The 25,028-nt window shown below is 39.3% G+C and overlaps 1 protein-coding gene across 2 annotated transcripts in view; it reads right to left on the reverse strand.

Annotated features, from left to right (window-relative positions):
• The window catches only part of GLDC (glycine decarboxylase), a 79,851-nt gene that overhangs the window by 31,588 nt on the left and 23,235 nt on the right, over positions 1 to 25,028 (reverse strand). For both annotated transcript variants that reach the window (XM_036878854.2, XM_036878855.2), the window contains exons 5-15: positions 21,425 to 21,502; positions 20,316 to 20,463; positions 19,816 to 20,012; positions 18,579 to 18,675; positions 16,081 to 16,186; positions 14,846 to 14,985; positions 14,191 to 14,271; positions 12,146 to 12,243; positions 11,554 to 11,638; positions 11,340 to 11,381; positions 10,217 to 10,359 (exon numbers count right to left, since the gene is read on the reverse strand). In XM_036878854.2, the coding sequence (XP_036734749.2) occupies positions 10,217 to 10,359; positions 11,340 to 11,381; positions 11,554 to 11,638; positions 12,146 to 12,243; positions 14,191 to 14,271; positions 14,846 to 14,985; positions 16,081 to 16,186; positions 18,579 to 18,675; positions 19,816 to 20,012; positions 20,316 to 20,463; positions 21,425 to 21,502 (1,215 nt within the window). The remainder of the gene's footprint in view (positions 1 to 10,216; positions 10,360 to 11,339; positions 11,382 to 11,553; positions 11,639 to 12,145; positions 12,244 to 14,190; positions 14,272 to 14,845; positions 14,986 to 16,080; positions 16,187 to 18,578; positions 18,676 to 19,815; positions 20,013 to 20,315; positions 20,464 to 21,424; positions 21,503 to 25,028) is intronic.

Raw genomic sequence — 25,028 nt, forward strand, 5'->3', positions numbered from 1 at the left:
GCTATATTCTGAAAAAGAAAATGGGAAGAATCAGTTTATCCAATGCCAGCTACAGTAATCAAGACTCTGTTATTGATAAATTTTATTTCATCATAAAAACTTTGGCTCTACAAAAGACCTTGTTAAAAGGAAAGACAAAAAGACAAGCTGCAGACTGGAAGAAAATATCTACAAACTACATATCCAACAAAGATAACCCAGTAAGAAAATGGTGATGATGAAACACGTGAACATGCTTAGAAATATAAAGGAAGGTTACATTAGGATGTTAGGGATTTGCTGGGTGTTCACTTTTGCTGTTCTTATAGGTCTGTATGTGGGAAGGCACAGCCTTTGGGTTGCTCTTACAATTTGAGGGAATTTCCCCTTTTGCTGAGTGTAGGAGAAAGGCAGGGTCTTAGTCCCCCCACAGAAGCAGAAAACAACCCAACATTCCCAATCACTACTCAGTAACAAGGTGCTAGCCATGTGACCCAGTCTTGGTGTGTGAGATCCGCCAGCCTGGGGCTTCATGAATCTGGAGGAGTGACCCAAGGAAGGGGACGGTCAGATTTCCCAGTGGTGGCGGTGACTCTTCCCCTTGGAGTGGCCCCTGACCCCTCCCTTGGGCTGCCAGCGTCCCTTCTTGCCCCATTCTCCAACTTTTCCATCAGTTCTACTAAGTACCCATTATCAAAATTACTCTTTTGCTTAAGTTATCCCAACCCATTTTCTGTTGTTACAACCAGGAACTCTTACATGGGGGTATTTTTAAATCTCCCCTACGACAGCATCTTCAAGTCACTCATGCCTACAGGTCTGACAGAGGTGGCCGCTGTGGCTGTCCTGGAGTTTCTCCTACCTCTAATACCAAAGCCTTCCTTGATTTGCTGTCCCTTTTCAAAAAGGTTGGCCCTGAGCATATTTCTCCTCTGCATCTCAGTTGCCTCATATGTCACATGGAGATATGCTACCTAATTCATAGGTGAACTTAATTTTTTATTATAAAAATAATACATTCATGCGATAAAAAAATTTGCAACATTGAAGAAGGGTATGAAGGGTATGAAGTTTATGATAAAAAAAAAATACCCTGTGTGTTCTTCCCAGTCTCACTCTCCAGGAAAACCACCATTACTGATTTCTTGTGATATGTAATGTCCTGCTATTGGATATTTTGACATCATACTCCTCTCCTCTAAACCCTTCTTTACTTTAAAAATACCACCAAGTAGTCAGAACAAAAACGATCCAAGTGAAACATTAGCTAAGAAACTGACATTATAATAAAACTAATCACAGTAAAGTGATCAAAACAGCACTGTGTCAAAATGACCCCTCAGTTCATGGCAACCTCACAAGGCCACTCCCAAGAAAATAAGGTAAAAAGTGGTGCTGGTTTTTTATATTGCAGGTTGGATAAACAGGATGACCAACCAGTGCACATACTTTGGAAGCAACAGGATTTTAATCTGTCTTTGTTGCATATACCTGAAGTACTCAAACACTGTCTGGATCTCTACTTATATGAGATTAAAACCCCTTAACATGTCATTCTGGAGTGTTCTTACCCACCTGTATCTAATCTGACATAGCTAAATTTTATACTTAACCTTTAAATTTTGGTCAAGAAACCTGGATGGATGGATCCAGCTGTTCTAACCTTTCTGATATCTGAAGAGTCCCTTAATGCAGTGGTTTTCAAACTTGATATCCCCAAACAATAGCATTAGTGTCACCTGGGAACTTGTCAGATATGCAAATTATTGGGTCCCACTCCAGGTGTACTGATCAGAGCTTCTGGGAGTACAACCACTGCTTCAAAGCCTTACAAAATGTAAAAATCAAAATATACTTTTGAGAGTTAAGAAAACTGAGGAAGAGTAGATCCTTCTCCCATTGCTTTATATTTCCCCAAAGATGGCTCCTCTGTCCTTCACCCTTCTCTGTCTTCTTTCTGGCATTCTGAGTGTTTCTTTGGGAAATCAGGCCCTAATCAGAAAGGGTCTCCAATATCTGGCCTCCCAGAGCTCTCTATAGAGGAAGACTTTGAAGTTGCACTAGGAAAGCATAGCATAGATGATCAATGAAGTCAGTTATATTAGAGCTAATTAATGACATCAACCATGGACAGCATAGGGAATATAGTCAAAATATTAGAATAAGTTTGTACGTTGACAGATGGTAACTACTTATTGTGGTGAGCATTTTGTAATATACGTAATTGTCGAATCACTATGCTATACTCCTGAAATTAATATAATATTGCATATCATCTATACTTCAATTTTAAAAATGACATCAACCATGAGCTCAGGAAAGGAGGAGAGGGGGATGGCAAATATGAGGTGTTTGGTTCTCCTTGCTGAAAACTTCATGATATCCATGATGATTGTGACTTAGCCTTCAAGTGCCAGTTTCAAAGTTCATTCCACTAGAAGGTATTAATCATCTAATAAACTTCCTGTTCGGTGTTCCTCCAGGGCACCCACTCTCCAATCCAGTGGTGCATTATTAGAATCATTGGGGGAGCTTTTAAAAAAGTGATGCCTGGACTCCACCCCCGGAGAATTCTATGCGACTAGTTTGGGGGGTGGGGTGGGCTCTCCAAGTAATTCTAATACGCAGCCAGGACTGATTTTCACAGTATAATGGCCAACCCAGCATATCCGCATCACCCGGGAATTTGTTAGAAATCAAATTCTCAGGCCCAGGCCCAGGCTTACTGAATCAGAAACTCTGGCAGGGCTTAGGAATTTAACAAGCCCCCAGGTGATTCACATGCACAATAAAGTTTGAGAGTCCCTGACTAAGACATGTTCACAACTTTGCTTAAGAGGAGTAGATTCTGGGATAGCAACTGCCCGCTCTATCTACATTCAAGATCACAGTTTGCTGTTTTTAAAGATGAAAACAACTTCCTCACACTCTTAAAAGCCAAGTGAGCCAATAATAATTCCAGCTTGTCTCTGGCTTTAGATATCTGAGGAAGGTGTTAATTATGTTTCTGTCTGCCTTAAACATTACATCATAAATCTAAGCCACAGTTCCTAGAGTAGATTTGTGATCTGCTGAATGCTTTTAAGAATGTCACAGTGTTATGGGGAACAAGCCTAAGCAGGGCATGCTGAGCACAGTAGGAAATAGAAAGGTAATTAGGTATTATTTGGCTATTTTCTCCACCAAGCTGGAATAGCTCTCTAGGTTCATTGATTGAGCAAATAAATAGGAGAAATGGGGACAAACGTCTTGGCATTTTTGTTTCAAGTCTTTTTAACACCTTAGGATCTAATTATCCCAAGAAATAGAAAACCAAGTAAAGGCTTGGCCACATGAACCAAAGATTTCATGCCACAATTTAGCATTATAAAATCTTCTGTTATACATAGTTAAGGGCCACTCCTCAATTAAAGGGGCATTACGATTAGCACATATAATGTAGTGGGGGGCATGGGGAGGGCTGTACAATGCAGACAAGATAAGCAGTGATTCTATAGCATCTTACTATGCTGATGGACAGTGCCTGTAATGGGGTATGTGGTGGGGACTTGGTGATGGGGGGAGTCTAGTAAACATAATGTTGCTCATGTAATTGTAGATTAATGATACCAAAAAAAAAAGTTAGAAAGCTGAAAAATGCCAAGTGTCGGTGAGAACAGGTTCTGGGACTGTTCATGCACTGTTAGGAACAGACTGGTGCATCCACTCTGGAAGCCAATCTTCTAATAAATACCTTGTCAAATTAAAAAAAAAATCTCAATCAAATCAATAATGTAGCATTCCCTTTCTTGCTTGTAGGAGAGAAACCTACAACATGACTAAGGAGGAAGCCACATTAACAGAGCTTTAGAGGCCTTACGTATTCTGAGTGCTACTCTTTCCTTTGAACCGCTGAATTCCCTTTCAGAAAAATTCCACTGAAGAGAAAGGCCCTGTGGCAATCTCTGTCTCAGCAGGAACTATTAGAGAAAGAAAGAATAAAAGATTTCTGTGAGCACAACAGAGAACCACACAGGAGAGAAGACCCTACGGAAGCGCCCCAGCAGCAAAGAGGAGGTGGAGCCATCAGGGCCGCAGGCACCAACGCTCAGGTTCATGTCTGATAACTGCCAGTTTTCCTACTTATCTTAGAACTGGAGAGTTATATTTTGAGTCCAACTGATATTAAATATGATTCTGTTCTACAGAGCTCAGCTCCTTTGCCCTTTGTTGAGAGCCTTCCTCACTTTGTGGCTGAGTACTGTGCTGCTGCTAAGACTGGTGGTGTGGTTTGCCTCCAGCCCCAAGGCAAGCTCAGAGCCCACTTCATCAAGCCACAGGCTGATGTAGAAACCCTCTGAGATGAGGAGAACCAGGGTGGAAAGGAACCTGTAAGCATCTTAATGTGTGTTTAATTGTTTCATAATATGCATGTTCCCCACAATAAAAATAACTTCTTTTTGGATTATATAATAATATAGATCATGGTTAAAATAAACTTACTTAAAAAGCATATGAACAAAAAGTAAAATCACCTAAAATTTCACCACCTATATTTGAGATAATTATTTGAGTATCCATCCTTTCATATGTCTTTCCACCTATACCTGTGCACAGATGTGTAAAATAGTATGGTAGATGCTCAAAATATTAAGCATAGCATTGCCAATAGTTTCACATCTGAATATACACCCAAAAGAATGGAAAGCAGGAACTCAAACAGGTATTTGCACACCAATGTTTATAGCAGCATTATACACAAAAGCCAAAAGGTAGAAACCCAAACATCCAAAAAGGATGAATGGATAAACAAAATGTGGAACATACATACAATCGAATATTACTCAGACTTAAAAGGAAGGAAATTCTGACACATGCTACAACTTGGATGAATTTTGAAGACATTATGCTAAGTGAAATAAGCCAGACACCAAAGGATAAATACTGTATGACTACTTAAATAACATACTTACAGTAGGCTGATTAATAGCAACAGAAAGTAGAATCATGGTTTCCAATGGCTGAGTAAGGGGAAATAAAGAGTTCTTGTTTAATGGGTACAGAACTTCCAATTTGGGAAGATGTTCTAGGGATGAATGGTGTTGATGGTTGCACATTAAGGAGAATATACTTAATGCCATTGAACTGTACACTTAAAAATGGTTAAAATGGTAAATTTTATATTATGTATATTTTACCAAAATAAAAAATTTTAGAGTTGCAAAATACTACTAATGCTCTTCCTAAAAATTCTCCCATATGTATCTTTCAAATTTCATACAATAACAAAAAAGGAAAGGAAGCATATTAGGTTCAAAATTTTTTGGTAACTAGACTCTAGAACTCTCTAGGCACACTGACCTACTCCAATTACTGAGGTATAAATGAAAACAGGATATGATCCCTTGATGATCACTGAGATTACACCCTCTATTTTATGAGTGAACTTCAGTGAGAATGATATGCACTTAATTCTTCCTCTGTGAGAGTAGTCAAGAAGACTTGTGTTTCTTCTTACAATAAATATGAAGCTTACACTATTCCCTCAGACTTGAGTAACAATAAATCATGATGAATTAACCATTAAGTAGTTAGCCCTGTGGTAGACTAATTATATAAGACCTAGAATATAAAATAAATATAAAACCTAGAATTTAATCCACACGCAGAAAGAAAATTAGTACAAATAAACCAAGACAGGGTTATAGCAAGCTAAAAATAGAGTCACTCACATATAGTATATGTGGTGCATCCCTTCCTCTTAACCCCAGACTAAGACATCAGATCTCCTTACCTCACTGAAAGCATGGAACCTATACTTCCCCCTAACAAAGAATAAGGCATTTCCCATCTGTCACCACAGCCTCCGCTTAGGACCAGAAATATCCCCCATCTAAGCAACTTGGTACACAACTCCTGTCACTCTCAAACTGGCTCTTGGAAATGGGTATTATATACGGGAATCCCTGGAGCTGGAGATGGCATTGCTGCCAGAAACTCCATCCTGATAAAGAGCTCTTTCCCTCCTGCAAGACAGATGGAATACTGAATCTAACTACCAATCACACCAAGGAGGAGAGTAGGACAGAGAAAGAGCATCAGTCATACTGAGGAAAACAACAGCGTTAACGTCTAAGACAGTGATTCTCAAGCTTGCCTGCAAACTGGAATCACCTGGATAGCTTTAAAGACCTACTCATGCCTACATTCCTTTCTTTACCCCTGTCTTTCCCCATCAAAGTAATTATTCAGTCAGGGTTTTTCTTTTTTTTAATGAGCATCAGGATTTTTCATAAATATACCACGTGAGTCTAATTCCCAGCCAGGAATGGGAACCACTGCTTTAGGGGAAGGCAACCTTCCTCATCCTTAGATCAATCTCTAGGACCCTGACTGGGGCCTCAATTTACTGCAAGAGCATTAAGAGTGAAAAATAGTCTTGAAAATTACTCTCCAACATTATACAGAAGGTATGATCATACTTGACCACTAGAGGGCGAAGTGTCTTCATTTTCAACATTCAAAGTATTACTGTCAAGTTAAGCATTCATTCAAACTCCACCCTTTCTTAAAAAAAAAAAAGGTGGGGGTGGGTGGGTGTTGAATGATGTTGTTTTAACAAAGGTATACCAAAACCAGACTTTCAGGAATGTCGGTTCCTTCCTATCTATGAAAGGAGGATCTGAGTGAGAGGCTATTATTTAAAAAGCTCTCTGTCCTTTCGTTTGCCCTGTGCCCTCTTCCTGAAGGGCTTGTTTTTATAAGGTATATTGTTCTTACAAAGCGCACGGCCTTACTGTGCAACCTATCTTGCCAAACAGGAGGTAAGGATGGATTATATCTGATTAAGATCTGATTATTTTCTGTCTCAGAAGTGAGACAATAAATATCTCCGTTTTAAAGTCATTTGACTTTTGTATCTTGAAATAGAAATTCTGCATTTCTAACAAGCTCCTGGGTGATGCCAATGCTGAAGTTGCTGATGGAGAACCACACTTTTGAGTAGTGGCAGGTAGAGAACCTAGGGACAGATAGGCACTTCCTCTTAGATGTTACCCTAAGATGTTAATTCACACCCTGATATTTGTCTATCTACCTATCACCTATCTATTCTCATAAAAGCAGAGAAATCACAAATCCAGGGGATTTCAGATTGACTATATATCAGAATCACTTGGTTGCTTTTAAAAACAAACATTCTGATTGTGGAAAGCAGTATGGAGGTACATCAAAATGCTCAAAACAGACTTACCATTTGACCCAGGAATTCCACTCCTAGGAATTTACCCTAAGAACGCAGCAATCAAGTTTGAGAAAGACAGATGCACCCCTATGTTTATTGCAGCACTATTTACAATAGCCAAGAATTGGAAGCAACCTAAATGTCCATCAATAGATGAATGGATAAAGAAGATGTGGTACATATACACAATGGAATACTACTCAGCCATAAGAAAAGGGCAAATCCAATCATTTGCAGCAACATGGATGGAGCTGGAGGGTATTATGCTCAGTGAAACAAGCCAAGCGGAGAAAGAGAAATACCAAATGATTTCACTTATCTGTGGAATATAAGAACAAAGGAAAAACTGAAGGAACAAAACAGCAGCAGAATCACAGAACTCAAGAATGGACTAACAGAGGATCAAAGCCTAATTGGGCTACCCCGAAAATGAACTAAGATACAATATGAAAAAGAACTTCCAACATCTGCACTCTCTGGAAGACTCATGCCAGAAGATGATCATCAAAAAACCCCAACAAAGATCCACGCACTGCTACAGCTGTAGATGCACTCATCCCACCAGTTCCTGGACTTGCCATGGGAATGAGGAAGGAGATATCTAAGCTGGCCTGTGCATACAGTAAAACAACAAAATTGGACTGGATCTATACTGTTGGAACTCAACCAAGAATTTGGAGAAGTGCAAATTGTAGCGCTCCAAAGTCTTACAACTACAAACTATTTACTGTTAAAAGAACATATGGCATGTGAACAGTCCCCAGGAATGGGTTGTTTTAATTTGTCTGATTTCTCTCAGACTGTTCAAGTTCAGTTGGACAATATCCACCATATCATAGATAAGTTTTCACAAATGCCTAAGGTGCCTAACTGGTTTTCTTGGTTTCACTGCAGATGGCTGGTAATTACAGATATGCTTTGGTTATGTCACTATACTCCTATTATGTTAATGTGTGTGTGCAATTTAAGTAGTAGCTTAAAACCTATACATGCTGAAGTTACTCTACAAGAAGATATATCAAAGAAATAATCAATCTTCCCATGTTTTCTTCCGCCTGCTACTTCTATAGCTTTTCTTCTTCCTTCCTAATTACAACCCTTAAATAGAATTCGTGCCTCATATCAAATTTACCGAGTATCATAATTCTTCCAAGTGGTAAAGATACCTCAAGACAAATGCTGGGCATAGAAGCCACAGGGCATAAATATGCAAAGAAGTAAAAAGCTAACTTTTTCAAACAATAAGGCTTCTCTCTCACTTACCAACTTCACATTTCCCTGTATGGCCCCGGAAGATGACTGGTTAGCCAGAGACGGGTAAGATTCCTCAAGGGAGGAACAACCTAAGACAGGCACAGTCGCAGGGGGGCCATCAGGTGAGAAATTGGGGATCAACAGAGGTGAGGCTTAGAACCTCACCCCCCCGTTCTGAGAGAAATCTTCTGCATACGTGGATGTTTTATTGCCCTTGTCTAGCTTGGATTAACACATAGTCTACAGGCACACACCTGATCATCTACATGTGCTCTCTTACAACACTAAACTATGTTTTCTACCTTTATCTTGTATCTACCTACCACTTCAGCATTTTATTAAAAATAATAATAATAAAGAGAGAAATGTGGTATCCACATATAAATCAAGTATAAAAACCAAATGAATATTCATATTTGAACTGACTGTTTAGAGTTCATAATGCATGAGCAAAACCGAAAGTTTCTGTGATGACTGCCCTTGTACTGTTCACTATGTAACTTATTCATTATGTAAGAATTTGTTCTCCATGTAAGAACTTGTTTGTTATGCCTCAGAAGATTGGAGACTGACGAAAATTAGGCTTGGGGTGGATTAATGATTGTGCACTGAGCATTGACTCCCCTATACAGAATTTTATTGTCGTTAACAACCATTTGATCAATAAATATGAGAGATGCCCTCACAAAAAAAAAAAAAAAAAAAAAAAAAAAAAGGACAGACTTCCAATGGTAAAATAAATTAGTAACCGGGATGTAAGGTATAGCATAAGGAATATAGTCAAGATATTGTAACAGCCTGGTAGGGTGATAGCTGGAACCTAGAATTATGTATATAAATGTTCTACCACTGTGTTGTACACTTGAAACTCATGTAATGTAATACTGTGTGTCAACTACCCTTCAATAAAAAATAATTATTTAAAAAAATAAAAAATAAAAAATAAACATTCTGGAGTCTCAGCTCCTAGAGGTTATGATCAGTAGGTCTAAAGAAGGCCCAAGAATTTGTATTTTTAGCAAGGACCTGGGAAATGTTACTAGAGCCCTCTGCTTTTGAAAATCACTGTTCTTCAAAGTTTTTACTTCACAAATGACCAAGGCCAGAGGAGGAAAGGGACCTTTCAAGTTATGACAGAACAAACCAGGATCTAGATTCTTCTGGCCCTAGCAGATTGAGACATTGCTGCTTGATAGGAGTTAACATGTGTACTTGATTCTAATTCTTATGCTATGTCACTGAGGGGTGTAATAACCAGTTTCCTAAGGTGGCCCACAATGAACCATGCCTCTTGACATTCACACCCACGTGTCATCCCCTTCCATGTTCAATCTGGGCTGGCCCTGTAACTTGCTTTACCAGATAGAATGCTCTGGAAGTGATGCTGTACAACTTTGGAGTCTGGGTCTTAAGAGGTTTGCAGCTTCCACATCTTTCCATCTTGAAACACTCCATTTCAAACCCGACGTCACTCAGTGAGGAAGCGTAAGCAACCATGATAAGAAGTCCACACGGAGAAGAAGCAAGGTCTCGGTCCGCATCCTCCCCTGAGCTCCCAGCCACCAGCCCATCATTAACTTGTCCACAGTATGAACGGGACCACTTTGGGCCTTCTGGCCATTCACCCCAGGGGAAGGGAACTGTCCACTCTACTCTCAGAATGGTACAAAATAATAAATTGTTGCTTCAAGCCTCCAAGTTTTGGGGTGGGTGTTACGCCATAAGAGATAGCTGAAAGAACAGGGGAAGAAATCCCCTTACCTGTTAGGCTGGAAAGAGATTTGGTCATAGCCAGTGAGTTCACACAAATCCTTCTCAAGCTCTTGGAAAAGCTGCTGGTACCCTTGAGCTTGTTCCAGCGGCACAAAGGGATGGATATTCGCAAATTCTTTCCATGTGATAGGCTGCAGAGCAAGAGCAGAGGGAAATTATGCATATAAACATATTGTAATTGTACTAACAATCCTAACTTTAATGATTATAGCACTAGCTAACACAAAGAGTGCCTACTATGTGCTAGGCATTCCTCTAAGTTCTTTAAATATACTAATTTGTTTAATCTCACCACAATCTTATGAGCTAGGTACTACTACTATCTATACTTTACAAATGAGTCACAAAGTCCCAGAAAGGGAACTTACACAAAAATAAAACCTTTTTCTATCTTTCAGGAACAAAAAGCCCTGAAAATAGATTTATCATATATCCATTAAACCCAATGAGTTGTTTCATGTATGGCTTACTCAAAGTTCTACACAGCACATATGTTATTCTCTCTCCATTAACCAGAATGAGACACGAACATTAAAAAGATGGGGAAAACCCTTTCTGTCACAATATAAAATGATTTCCTTTGTCTGATAGTGTTTGTCACATCAGAACAATCCTACAGAAAAAGAGGAAAGCTTTGCTAGCATGGATTCTGGCCTAGTAGAGATAACTTACCAACTACAACAGCAGGTTATACAAATCTTCTGTTGATGCAAGAAATAAATAAAAATCTTAAATCTCTACCCTCTGGCACTGTGAATGAAATTCTATAAGAAGGCTTAATAAGGTTCTAAATTTTACAGGAATTTAACAACTACAAGTTGATAAAAAATAAAAGCTTTCATCATGGCAGGTTCTAAAAAGGGGGTGAGGGCAGGAAGATGAAGGCACAAATACAATACATTAATTTCTTTTAATTAAAAAAGAAATTAATTTACTCATAAATTTAAAAGATCCATTTGTGATAAAATTTGTTTCTCCCAAGATTATTGAATAGCAAGGTGAAGGATTATTGAAGTAGTTACTAAGTCCCATGGTTTTCTCTATCTATTTGCTTATGAACAAGCTAGAACACTGACCCTCCTAAGTTCCTTAATAGAAACAACCTACTTACTGTGAGTTCAGACGAACTGTTGAGCTTCATGGTGCAGGACCCCTTTAAGAAGCACATCCAAAATGTTCCACATTAGTAATTTCCTATGGCCATCTGATTGGCCCTCCCATCTCCCTGTATGGCCATCCCTTCATCCCTTTTGCAACATATTAGATGTGGCTCAAAGAGGTGGGATCAGCGTGGGGTTGGCACTAGGAATAAAGGTAACAATTACCAGAGGAATCATGCTGTGAACAAGGGAAATGTCTTTGTTTTCTAATTTCTTCATATATCGGACAATATTTGTTTCTGAGTGATAGCTGTGAACAGAAAACACAGGATTCAGGCCAATATAATGAGATATGAGTCCACATACACCCTCCTGAATGATAAGGCACACTGAGATTTCCTTCCAAATACAGATCAAACTGGGCCGTAGGCAACATGCCAGCAAAGCTTCCGGGGAAGGACGTGGAGCCGCTTGAACTTCAGAGGATGCACTGGAACAAGCAGCTGCCTGTGGGCATGAGAGGAAGGTAGAGAGGAAGCGAGTGTTGAATTCCTGGGTGTGAACTTGAGCCTGGCCACTGCATCCAGTCCCCTCCTCCTGACAGGCCGGGTTAGCCGTTACAGTGCCGAGGGAGCAGAGCACCAGGAGGAGCTTTGCCGGAATCAGGAATGAGAGACCCTACAGTGGCGATGATTTATTAGTGAGCCTCAGCTGAGCCACAATAACCTAAGCCACCTCGCAGCTGGAGTCAGAAGCCACTCTTCACTGCGCTCCCGAGCCACTGTGCCTAGGCCGTCGCCACAGAGGCTGCACAAACCTGTTGAACACTTGATGTGTGAGGAACGGGCTAGTTCTCCTGAAGGCGGTCCCTGGAATACCTCTCAGTTCCTCACCCATGCTTTCAGCAACCAGCTCCTGCATGGAGAGAGAACAGAAACTAAAGAGCAGGAAATGTGCCTTGAAGCATGAATGGACATCATGTATTCTGGCAGAGCACCAGAAATCTCCTACCACCTTGGCCCTGCCCCCAGTGTCCAGCAAGGTGCAGTGGCAGGCATGAGGGGTCATGAATTATGGCAATTCTCCAGAGCACTGTTTTTAAGTCTTGTTGACCTTTGTCACAGGAAATGAGGAAAAACATATAATTTTTACAGCCAAAAAGAACATCTCTTGTGTGTTCCTTGAGTAATGAAGCAAGTTCCAGTAAATTAAGGGGCTATCAAAAAAGTTACTATGATAACACTCAAGTAAGAATTCTCACTTGACACTGTTTTATCTTTGAGAACTATTCTAAGAAAATACATGTGCCAAGACCATTCGAAAAAGGACAGTCTCTTCAACAAATGGTGCTGAGAAAACTGGTTATCTGCACACAGAAGAATGAAGTATGCCCCTTGTCTTCCACCATATACAAAAACTAACTTGAAATGTATTAAGGACCTAAATTTAAAAGGTAAGACTATAAAACTCTTGGAACAAAACATAGGGGCAAATCTACATGACCTTGGGTTTGGCAGGGTTTCTTAAATATGACACCAAAAACATGAGCAATAACAAGAAATATAAAGTGGACTTCATTAAAATTAAAAACGTTCGTACATCAAAGGATACTATCAAGAGAGTTAAGAGATAGCACACAGAATAGGAGAAAATATTTGCATATCATATATCTCATAAGGGTTTCATATCCAAAATATATAAATACATGGCTTACTCTTCATTCTGCCCTAGGCTGAAAATATGAGCACCTAGAGCCCTCAATGGGTAGTCCATAAATATTCCTCCCATGTATGGAACAAATACCTGTGATTAAATTTAATGCAAAGCAACTAGAGGAAAGTTGCTTATTCAATGCTGTTTATTAATTAAGATTTTAAAAAGAACAGCATACTTCTTTGAAGTGAATACCAGATACATTTGTTACCTAGTACTGAAGTGCTCACTCAAAGAGGACACAGATAACTAGGACAGCACTGTTCAACACTCTAGAACCTATTTCCACTTCTATGATAAATGCTTTCTTTCAAAGATTCATTCAACAAATATTTATTGAGTGGTGACTATGCATCAGATAGTGTACAGTGTTGTGATTAGCACCTGGCCACAGGTCTAGGTAGCTACTCACCCTTCTTCTCTATCACTTGCATTCCATGGAATCATAATTTTTATCTTCACGTGTCCGTATTTCATTGTTTTAGAAACCAACTCAGTCACACTGAACTGCTTCTAGTTCTCAATGTAATCCCCTCCTCCAATTCTTCATGGCTGCTTTTTCCCAGTGTCTGGAACACCTCTGGCCTCATCCTTCTTCTCCTCAGCTGTGCCACCTTACTCTGCATAACCCCTACTCATGTTCAGATGCCAGTGAACAATGCTCTGTGCCAATAGAGCACCTTCAGACACCACCTATCATATCACCTGGATTGCAGTCTTGTGCATATTTGACCCCATTAGTCTATAAGCTCTGTGAGGGCAGGAATCATGTCTGATTCACCATTATCCTCAGGACTCAGCATAGGACCTGGCACACATTAGGTTTTTAATAAGTGTTACATGAGTGAATACCATAATTTTCCCAGAATCAACAAAACCAAGATGCCAGTGCCACAAATCTTATTAGGGACAGTTTCAACTAAATACCGTTTACAATCCTTTGAACTAACCTGCCTGCGTGGTCCTGGCTAGGGCCCAGCAGTGAGCTCCACCTATCATTAGTCACGGGGACAACAGCATAATTTTAAAAGCAAGAAATCCATTGTCGTACCTGGGCACCTTCTCTCACACTAAGGCTCACAGGAGGCAAAGCCATCTTTCACACCACCTCAAATAGTTATGGGAAATGCATCTTTTTCTTATACTTACTGCAGATGACTCACAGCCAAAGACCCACAACAAGTCATCCAGATCTTTTTCATTGACTGTTTCATCCAGAGAAATACCAAGCTACAGAAATGAAAACAAAAGGGAAGGAATCAACAGTAAAAACACCAAGACCAGTGGAGAAACTCCAAGAAAGGTCAAAGGAGCAAAGGTGCTGGACAAAACTCCTCACTGTTCCAACTTACCAGGAACCATTATATCCAACTTGGCCTTTAGGTATAGGTGACTAGACCAGCCCCAGAAGTCACAAGGTTTAGAACTTTATAAGCCACATCTGGACAGTTTGATGGCTATAGGACACACCTGTTGGTAATAGAGATGTTTGCCCTTCTCTTTCCTTATCTTAATCACTTATCATAGACTTTCCTTCAACAGTCAGATGGTAAGCAGAGGAGTACTATGAGTAAAATATGTGCCTAAGCACCATACACGAAAACGCAGTCTTAAGGATAGTTAAGAATGAATTATTTTTGTTTGAAACTGTCACAACATTCCAAGTTGGAAATGAAAAGTGCTTACACAAAACAGATTGTGCCCCAAATTCCAATATTATATATTTTTTAATAAAGAGAAAAGTTTTTAGTGAGAAAAGTCATAAGAACTTAAACAATTTTTAGGAACTGGAAGTTTGATTTACTGTGCCATCCTCGAAGAGCCGGAAATTGATCTGCCGCTGAGTGGCCCTGCCCAAGACCTCCTTTACTGAGCAGCCACACTGAATCTTCAAGGTGTCGAAGAACAAGTCGTGCTGGAGTTGATGCCCTGCTCGCTTGAGACCTAGACAAGATAGGCGAGCCACCAGTCTCCAACACAGAAACCTGCTCCTCCTCCAACGACATTTCAGAGAAATGAGGTAAATTCTAACTATCGTCTGTTTCACTGGTTCTAACCGTTGTTTTGGTGGCTGCTTTCTTAAAAATTAACTGTTTATTGCTATGCTATAGAAAACAGTGAAATACATATAAAAAAGGAAGAAATATCACTAGTCACCATCAAAAATAACTGCTGGTTATGTTTTAGTGTATATTCCTCTAAAAGTGATGTGTGTGTGTGTGTGTGTGTGTGTGTGTGTATGATCACATATACCTATTTCTTTATATTTTAAAAAAATTTTAATATAGCATGACTATTTTGCTTTTCTACATAGCAAAATCCATACCATTATTTTTAATGGGTGTATAATATTCAAACACATGCATGTAACACAATTTAACTAATCACTTATTATTGGACATTTAGGCTGTTTCCAAGATTGTGCTATTGTAAACAATGTTTCAGTGGTCACCCTTTATATCCTAATCTGATGATTTCCTTTAGGAACACTTCCAGAAGTAGAATTTCTGGTTCAAACTGTAGGCACATTTTTAAAACTTTTGTACATACTGCTTAAGTGCCCTTATATAAGTCATATCAATGTCAGCATTATTTTTAATACTTGACAATGTAATGAGAAATACAATTGTTTCAATTTACATTTCTTTGACTAGTAGGTTGAAATGATATATGTTCATTAGCCATTTGCTTTAAAACATTATATATATATATATTATGTTATAGTATATAATGTATCTTATATAACTATATAATTTGTGCATTTATTTATTTATTTATTTTAAAATTACATTTAATGCCCTTTGCCAATTTTCCTCTCCGAGTGTTCATCCTTCTTGCTTGTGGGGTGGGGGAAAGGGGTAAGAGCTCTCTATATTAAAAATATTAACAGTCTATCATAGATGTTGAAAATATTCTTCCCAGTTACTTGGCTTTTAATTTTGCATATAGTATTGGACATGCAGCTAAGTTTTCAACTTTACTCTCTCAAGTTAATCAGTTTTGTCATACCCAAAAGTTTTAAAACGATAAGGGACTCACCTTCAGACAAAATCAGAGTGGCATTATGCACCCTTCTAGCAATGTGCTCCAGCCCACGGGACCCATGGTAGACTGCAAACATGGCAGCCATATTTGCCAAGAGAGCCTAAAACAACAAAGAGCGTTTAAAGAATCATGTTCACCAATGTGATGGAAGACAATTACTGGGAGGGAATATTTTTTTGACTTGAGATGCCAAAATTGAAAACAGGAACCAGCAAAATGGTCAGGTTTCCTGCATTCTCCACAGTATGGGGATGGGGATGTATAAATACTGGGAACCATTCATAACCTGCCTGACTACCTGAGGGGCAAACACACCAGCCAGGACACCCTGGAGTCACAATACTAAAACTTCAAATTTGACCGTGATAAAGGGGCCCCATCCATGCAACATAATCATGTCACCCATAAGGGGGAGATCAGGCTATCATCAGACATCATGAAGTCAGTATCTAATGTTGGAAGACAATGGAGCCACAAAGGCCTCAGGGGGGAAAAAAGGTAAGGCTTTCCCCAAAATAAATTTTACACTCAAATAGCACATAAGGATAAAAGCAACAGTCAAATTTCAAACACACAAGAACTCAGGGAATACAGTTCTCCTGAGATCTTAAATAAAGCACTGGAAGTTGAATTTCAGTCAACCAAGAGATGAATGGAGAATCTGTGGCAAAGGACTACTGAAGATGGAAATGTAAGACTCAAGGGGAAAGAACCAAAATGAGTTGGCAGGAGATTCTAGAAAGAGAAAGCCAGAACCTACTGCTTATTCTCTGCTGACAGCAAGGTCAGTATCTCAGGTAAAGATATCTCTCTGTGAAGGTTTCACAGAAATATTTACAGGATGCTCTGGAAGCCTCTTACCACAACATCTTTGTGGAGTTTGGTTCATGTCCCTTTTTAATCTTGAGATGATAGTTTCCACAAATGGGGAGAGGTACAAAATCATTTTTAAAAATCTTAGAGAGGCAGCTGCTTCTGGTTTACAGACAGCCCACTCTCCTGTATCAAGATCACACTTTTCACTTTAACCAAATAAAGTCCTTGCTTTTTCTTACTAAAAAAAAATCTTAGAGAGGCATAAAAGCAAAACATCAAAGAAGTTTAGAGAAACAGAAACCAAGAAAAGTCAAAATCCTTGGATAATTTGGATGAACAATATCATCAGGATACTTAAAGAAAGTAATCAAAAGCTAATGATGAAAAGATGCCCCAAATCAGTAGTTATTAGGGAAATACAAATCAAACCACAAAGAAATATCACTTCAAACCCACTAAGATGGCTATAACCAAAAAGATGGGCAATAACAAGTAGTAGCGAAGTGCAGAGAGATTAGAACCCTCATACACTGGGGGTGGGGATATAAAACAGTGTACTTTACTGTGGAAATAGCATGGAAGTTCCTTAAAAAACTAATTACAGATTTACAGTATGACCCAGCAGTTCTACCCCTAGGTGTATACCGGAGAGAGCTAAAAACATACGACCCCACAAAAACTTATATATGACTATGCATAGCAGCTTTCTTCAAAATACCCAAAAGTGGAAATAATATCCATCAATTGATGAATGTATAAACAAAATGTGGTATGTCCAATAATTTCATGTTTACAAAGAGAATGACATTGGAGTTATGAGCAACTCTTTTACGCAACCAATTATGAAAAGGAACACATGGAATGAAATAGACAAGGGAGAGTCAGAAGATCTCCAGAATGAGAAGATTAAAACCAAAGGCAACATCACATTGATAATTGCTGTAAAAGCAATTTGGTTTTTACAAACCAAGTTAAATGATGAAATATCATCCATTGCCTCCTTGGAAAGGCTTTCTAAAAGCTGCTGGTGGTGCTTTGAGCCAATGCCCTAAAAGGGAAGAGCACTGCACTGCCCGCCGAGGTCTCTGTGAGATCTCTTTCCCTGACCCTGAATAGAAAAATGGATGTAGAATGAACTGTGTGCTGAGGAACAGTTTCCCACCCGATCCTAGAAGCTGGATGATCTCAGAAAACACTACTCCCTCTGACCTGAGCCCTTAGGCAACTTCCAGGATGGTCAGGAACCCAGGAAGCCTCTCCTATTTTATTGCAACGATTTCAGGAATGCCTGTCATAAGCATGGGGTAAGAGTACCCCATGACCACCATCAGCTGGACCATCCCTCAAACACAGTCACTTCAAACACTCTTCCTTTCCTGGAGGGCCTCCATCTCAGCCCTAAGAGAAGGTGGCCCAATCGCCACCCGTAACAGACATGCCTTATGGCCAAGAATGCTGGAGACCCTGAGGTATGAAGTGTGTGCATACACACAGCACCAGCAAAATACATTGTACTTTGATTCTTACAGGATCATAAGCTTATTCAAGACCACCACCAATAAGATTATTGACATCTCTGGTGGGCACACTTCTCAGTAGATGGTGAATGAATGAATGACCAAATGAATGGATGAGTAGCTCATTTCTGTAGATTGTAAGGCATTCAGTGGGATCACCTGAGCAGTGCAGATGTTGCTGGTAGCCTTGTCTCTCCGGATGTGTTGCTCTCTGGTTTGAAGAGCAAGACGATACACTTCTTTCCCAGTGGCATCTCTGAACCAAGAATAAAACATCCAGTTAGCACAGATAATCATAGCACCAGGAGCTGTCATGAATGGACCTGCTTCTTTCCTTTCCAGCTGGAAGGGAATTCACCAAATTTATGTGGCTGCAAGACCAAAAAGAAACAATTCCCAAACCATCCTCTCCTGTATAGGACTACTAATGCTTAGTTTGTACTCGATTTGAGGAACTGAGGTATACAATAAGGCCAAGAACCTTGAAAATAAATTTTCCAGGAATGACCCAGACTAACATAATTAAAGTGAATGAGGATTAAATTTCATTCCGAGCTTCTTGGCAGGCACAAGAAAAAGAGAAATATCTGACAAAGGAAATGATTTCTGTATTAGAAACCTAAAGCAATTGTATGGTTATAAAGAAAAAACATTAAAATCGTACACTTGTCTCTAATAAGGTTTTTCTCTTCCCAATACATTTAAAAATTTGGATAAACACAAAGATTCACCAGGCTTATTCTTCATTCCATCAAGTTCTGGGGGTCCACTTTCAGAAAGGTAATAAGTTCAATATAAAAATTAGCAGACAACAATAATTAATATGTTGATTTTTTTAAATTGGAAAGCACTCTGCCTCAAAAAGATTGTGCTTAATTTCCCCAGTAATAAACATGGCATTTATCTAAATCTGTCTCTGAGGAGTGTGATCAATGAGAAGCACTCAGAGAGTACCTTTAGAAACTACTTGAATGAACAAGTGGCAGTTCTCTAGGAAATAATGTGGATTACAACATGTTCATGGTAATGTCTCATTGCACTTGTCTTTACAAACATTACCATGTGACATGATAACACTTTTGAAAAAAAAAACTGATTAAATATAAAACACACCTAAAATGTTCACTCAAGGCTATCATCAGCCTAAATAAATTTGTTGTAAATGCAAATAGGTTGCAAACTATACACATACTTCTCCAAATAAATTTTAAAAATTCGACGTTTGAGAAGAGGTACTAATTCCTACTCTAGGTTCTCTTCTCTGAATCTGTGTTGTATATTTTCTTAACTGACCCGATGTGGCACAGCGAAATGCAGAGAGAAATCAACGACTGGTGATCAGAAGGAACAGACAGAATGATAACCACAATAAAAAGGTGAAACATGAGCTGCTTACCTTGTTACTCCCACCACTCTCCCCGGCATCATCCTCACCAAGCTTTCTCTGACGGCAAAAAAGGCTGCGTGTGGTCCACCATAGCCCAGTGGCACCCCAAATCTCTGTGAGCTGCCTAGGGAGATGTCTACCCCAAATTCTCCAGGAGGCCTCAAGATACACAGAGCTAAAAGGTCAGTAGCACAGCAGGCCAAGCTCTGGAAAGGAAACAAGAAAGAAAATGGACACTCCTGAAAGTAGTGGGAGAGCAGAAAATTACCTCCATTAAGGCAGACTGGCAGAGTTGCATTATATCCTGTGAATTTCATTTATTCAATCATTCATTCAAAAATATTTACTGTGGAATCAGTGAACATAACAAACTTAAAGAACATGTAGGTAATAGAGAGTTTTACCATTCTAGGTGATAAAGGTATGGAAATTAAGACACACCAAAAACAATGATAATAACTAAAAGTTGGGACACACCTCCATGGACTCAGAAGGAGAGGCCTGCCTACCCCAGTCTGATGTGCTCTCTGCACAAGCTCCGTGAAGTCTTCCACCCTCCCCTCCGTGTCTGGGTACTGGAACAGCACTCCACTGACATCTTTCCTGCTGAAGTCCATTTCATGGGGTAACTTCAGCTCAATGAGAACTCCAGTATATCTGGAAAGACAGAAGATTAGCAGCAATCATGCTTTTGGTTTTCAGGAGAAAATAAAATTAGTTTCTTTTCAGTGATTCAGCATGAATATCCTGTGTCCTTCCCTCACTGTGCCCTGCCCCACCACCCCATCCCACACCTGGTCCTTCAGTGACAACAGATTGTCATGCCAACTCCAAGTGCGTCTCACAGCTCAGCTGGTCTCTCAGTTCTGCCCTCACCACTCCCCCTCCACTTTCCTGTCAGAACCTGCTCCTGAGAGAGGATGGGGACCATTGCGTCCTGAGCTAAAGAACTGATCATCATTTTCATCTTGGATCAGTTTTAAATGAATGGGAAGTCACCAGTAAGGCAAAGAGGAAGACTTTCGCTAGGTTCCTAAAACCATCCAATTCCAATCATATGGAGAAAACCTCTTCTAAAGGGATGGTGGTATAGGACTGCAGGAAGACTGCCCGGCTGTTACAAGGAGAAAGCAAATAAGCACACCCACAAGGGGTAGTTGTGCTGTGTTTATCTGATTACACACTAAATAAATACAGTGTGCGTCTTCTATTCAATCCACACCTAGGCATTATGTGGATTCCTTATAAACTATGTTTGCAGGGATGTACACAAAATCATAACAATTGGGTAACCATTTCATTTTTTTCCCCTCTGCTTTTCAAACTTTCTGAAAAAAGTTGAAATCATTTTAACATTTTTAATTTTCCTTTTACAAAAAGAAAACAAAACAACATGGTAGCTTAATATAAAGTTAATAAAGGTAGCTAAAACCACTGTGTACTTTCTCCTCAATTCTAACATATTTTACTTACCAGTGAGTTCCTGGGAAGAAAGTCAGAGGGAAAGTAAAAATCAACAACTCTAATTTAAACCAGGTTCACCTCCAATCAGTTTGGAGAAACAACAGAGATGAACATGATATTGTTCCCTAGTTAAAGTACGAATAAAATTAATTACTTGGCTCGAGTCTGAACGACAGCTATTGTCTGTGGGTGGCAACGGGGGTCAACGAAAAATTTCCTCCTCTTGTTGTGTCTGTTGAAAAGGAAAATCACATTCAAGCATGAATATTAAAGAAAGCAGAGTATCTTCTAAGAATGAAAAGCAAAGATGGTATTGAGGGAAAGCCTTAGTATTAAAAATACTGAGTCATGAGTGACTAATTACATTTATTGATTAGAATTTCACTGAAATCCAATTGTCATTGTTAAAAAGAAACCCAGAGACACAAAACGGAGTCAGTTGTGCTAGACCCGTGTCACCAACACCTAGCCTACTTACACTTTCAACCTTCTTCAGGAATGTGATCTTAATTAGTCACTCTATAATTTTTTGGTCTGCTTAAGTGAGGTAATCCCCTTAGTATGACCCTTTTTGTCCCCCAGAGGAAGATGATGTTGCCCAAAATGATCCTTGTTTGTTTAGGACTTCCTTGTCCTGCCTTTACAATTTTTCCCCTTTCTATCCTTTGGAACTCCTTTCTACTTTTTTAGATGGGATGTTGCCTGCTTCATGAATCATTGAATAAAGCCAAATTAGATTTTCAAATTTACTCTGTTGACTTTTGTTTAACACTATTTTAACCCTATTTAGCAAAATCAATCTTAAGCTAGTCTAAATTTTAAAAAATATACTATGTGGAAAAAGAAAGAAAAGCAGAAGGCTATGATTAGGTACAAGTAGAGATAAAAACAAAACAAAACAAAACAAAAACGAGCTCTTCTGAATAAAAACATCTGAGAATTTTATTGCCAAAGAAGCATTTAGAGATTATCTAAACTAAGTGTCCTCATTCAATCGAAGAGGAATAGGGCTCAGAGATGGTGACAAGTGCAGGACCATAGGGCTACTGAAGGATCAGAGTGGGGCCCAGGACCCAAATCCTAGTGGTTCTTTAATAGTATGTGGTTTCTGGAAACAAAACTGATGGGAATGCTTAACAGTTTGAGTATCATGACCACATCTTGGCAAGAAGAAAGGGGTGGGGAATACATGTATATTGTGCTATGCATTTAATTTCCCAGGGAGATACACAATGAATAATTAACTGCAGCTTTCTCAATGAGAAACAGCAAGTTTTATTCTTCATTATATCTTTCTCTACTCTTGGAACACTTTTCCCACTGTGAACAGGAATTATTTTTATAGTTAATATAAAGTAGGTAGAGTTGGGGAGATACAAAAGTGATTAATTATCCAATGAAAGTTGCTCTTCACAGTTTGAATTTAAATAAATCTGGAGAAATGAGCTATCTAAATCTAAATGACCATAGATGGAAACAGAAACAATGGTATTTTTTAAAAATTTGCTTAAGCACAAGGCTTTTCAGAATTTTCAAGGGTAAAGTTAAATGTAGGTCCCAAGGTATGAGAAGAGACAGGAAGCAAATCAAACATTAACTTAGCCCATTAACTTTCATCAGTTCATGACAGAACCCCTAAGCCATCAATAAATGCCTCAGCTCCTGCAAGTATGAGATGAAAGCTCTCACTTAGAATAATACAAAGGGGTGGATGACATCCCTTTCTGGCTCTCCATCTATGACTGAAGAGCCTGAACCCACCCACTAGGGCAGCCTGGAAAGCAGAAGGACCAGTGGCTGGAACTTAGAAGCCTCCACACCTGAGTTTGGGGTTCACCGCTGTGATACTGTGATTTTTAAGAAATGTGTATTTGGTCATCTGAAAGATTAAAATATATTTCTATTTCTCATACATATTTCTATTTCTCTACATCCGAAGTCCCTGGCTCACAGCTTTCAAAACCCTTGGAATTTTCTAAGTGTAGAGAATGATACAATTGTTTTTTTGTTCTGTTAATAGATGACTCTTGGAAAGCACCTAAGAATGGGGGCTGTTTACCAACAGAGCCAACCATGTAATTAGATGGTTGGAACTTTGGGTCCCACCCCCTGCCCACTGGGGAAGGGAGAGGACTTGGAGGTTGAGTAAATCACCAACAGCCAATTACTTAATCAATCATGCCTACATAATGATGCCTCCATAAAGATCCAAAAGGGTGGGGTTCAGAGAGCTTCCAGGTTGGTGAATGCACAAAGACTTGAGGAAAATGGCATGCTCTGAGAGCGCATGGAAACTCCACACCCTTCCCACATATCTTACCCTATCCATGTCTTCCATCTGGCTGTTCCTGAGTTATGTCCTTTTATAATAAACTGGTGATCTAGTAAGTAAAATGTTTCTCTGAGTTTTGTGAGCGTGAGCTGCTCTAGCAAACTCATTAAATGAGAGGAGGGTTTCCTGGGAACCTCTGATTTACAGCCAGTTGGTCAAAAGTACAGGTAACAACCTGGATTTGTGATTGGCATCTGAAGGGTGCAGGTGCAAGAGTGGGGGTGGAGGCAGTCTTTTAAGACTGAAACTTTAACCTGTGCAATGTCCTGCTATCTCTGGGTTGATAGTGTCAGAATTGAGTTGAGTTCTCAGACATGCTACTGGTATCCAAGAATTGTCTGTTAGTGTGGGGAGTGTCCCACACACATTGGAATTGGTACCAAAACCAGTTTAATTATCCTTCAAGACTGGAAGCCAAGAAAGAGACTAACATGGACACTCAAGGCCAGAGGCACAAAACCTCAGACCAACATACCATGAATGTGGGTAGATTTCCCAACAAGATGACCATCTACATGAGAATTCTACCGGGAAGGTAAGATCTAATGTATTCACAAAGCAAAGAATGAAGGAAGATGAGGACTTGGAGAGAAACTATTACCTATACATCATGATCCAGCAATCCTACTTCTAGAAATACATCCTTAGGAATTAGAGAACTTCTGACAAAGATTTATTCTAAAAATCCACAAAAAATATCAATAACACTAAAAGATGGAAACAAACTGTAATAATAGAGGTGAGGTTACATAAATTATGGTACTTCTATGCAAGTGAGTACTATATAGCCAATAAAAGCCATATTCTAGAAAGCTGACTAAATAAATGGGGAAATGTTCACAATATATTGTTAAACTGAAAAAGAAAACAAGCTATAAAACAGTAAATACAACCTAAGAACAATATTCTTCATGAAAGAGGATGATGGTCATGTAGTACATTACAGATTTCCAGTCCCTACCTGGTATCTCTCCTCCCCTTCACCCAAATAACAGAACCCCAGTATATAGAGGGCAGCAATATGCAATATGCCTATCTAAAAAAGAAAGCTGTATTTCTCCAGGTCCTTTATAGGTTAGGGTAGTCAATGAAGGGCAAGTGAAAGTTATTGAGAGTGGCCTTTCAAAAAACCTTTGAAAAAGGCTTACTTAGCTAGAAGTACCATTTACCCTGACCCTTTTCTTTCTCCTGTGTGCAGATGTCATGGCTTGAGATCCAGCAGTCTTCTTGAGGCCATCAGATGAAAGCCTCACACTAATGATGGCAAAGAGAGAGAAGCATCAGTCCTTGATATTAGCAAAGCTGTTATGACATGCCTGGACGTAGCATTAACATCTGAATTTAGCGTCAAGAGAAGGGCCAAACATTTTCTTACATAATGTTAAACATCAGTGGCATTTAATATCACTATTATTTCAAACCTTTT

The sequence above is a fragment of the Manis pentadactyla genome, chromosome 3, assembly GCF_030020395.1.
Source record: "Manis pentadactyla isolate mManPen7 chromosome 3, mManPen7.hap1, whole genome shotgun sequence".
NCBI lineage: Eukaryota > Metazoa > Chordata > Mammalia > Pholidota > Manidae > Manis > Manis pentadactyla.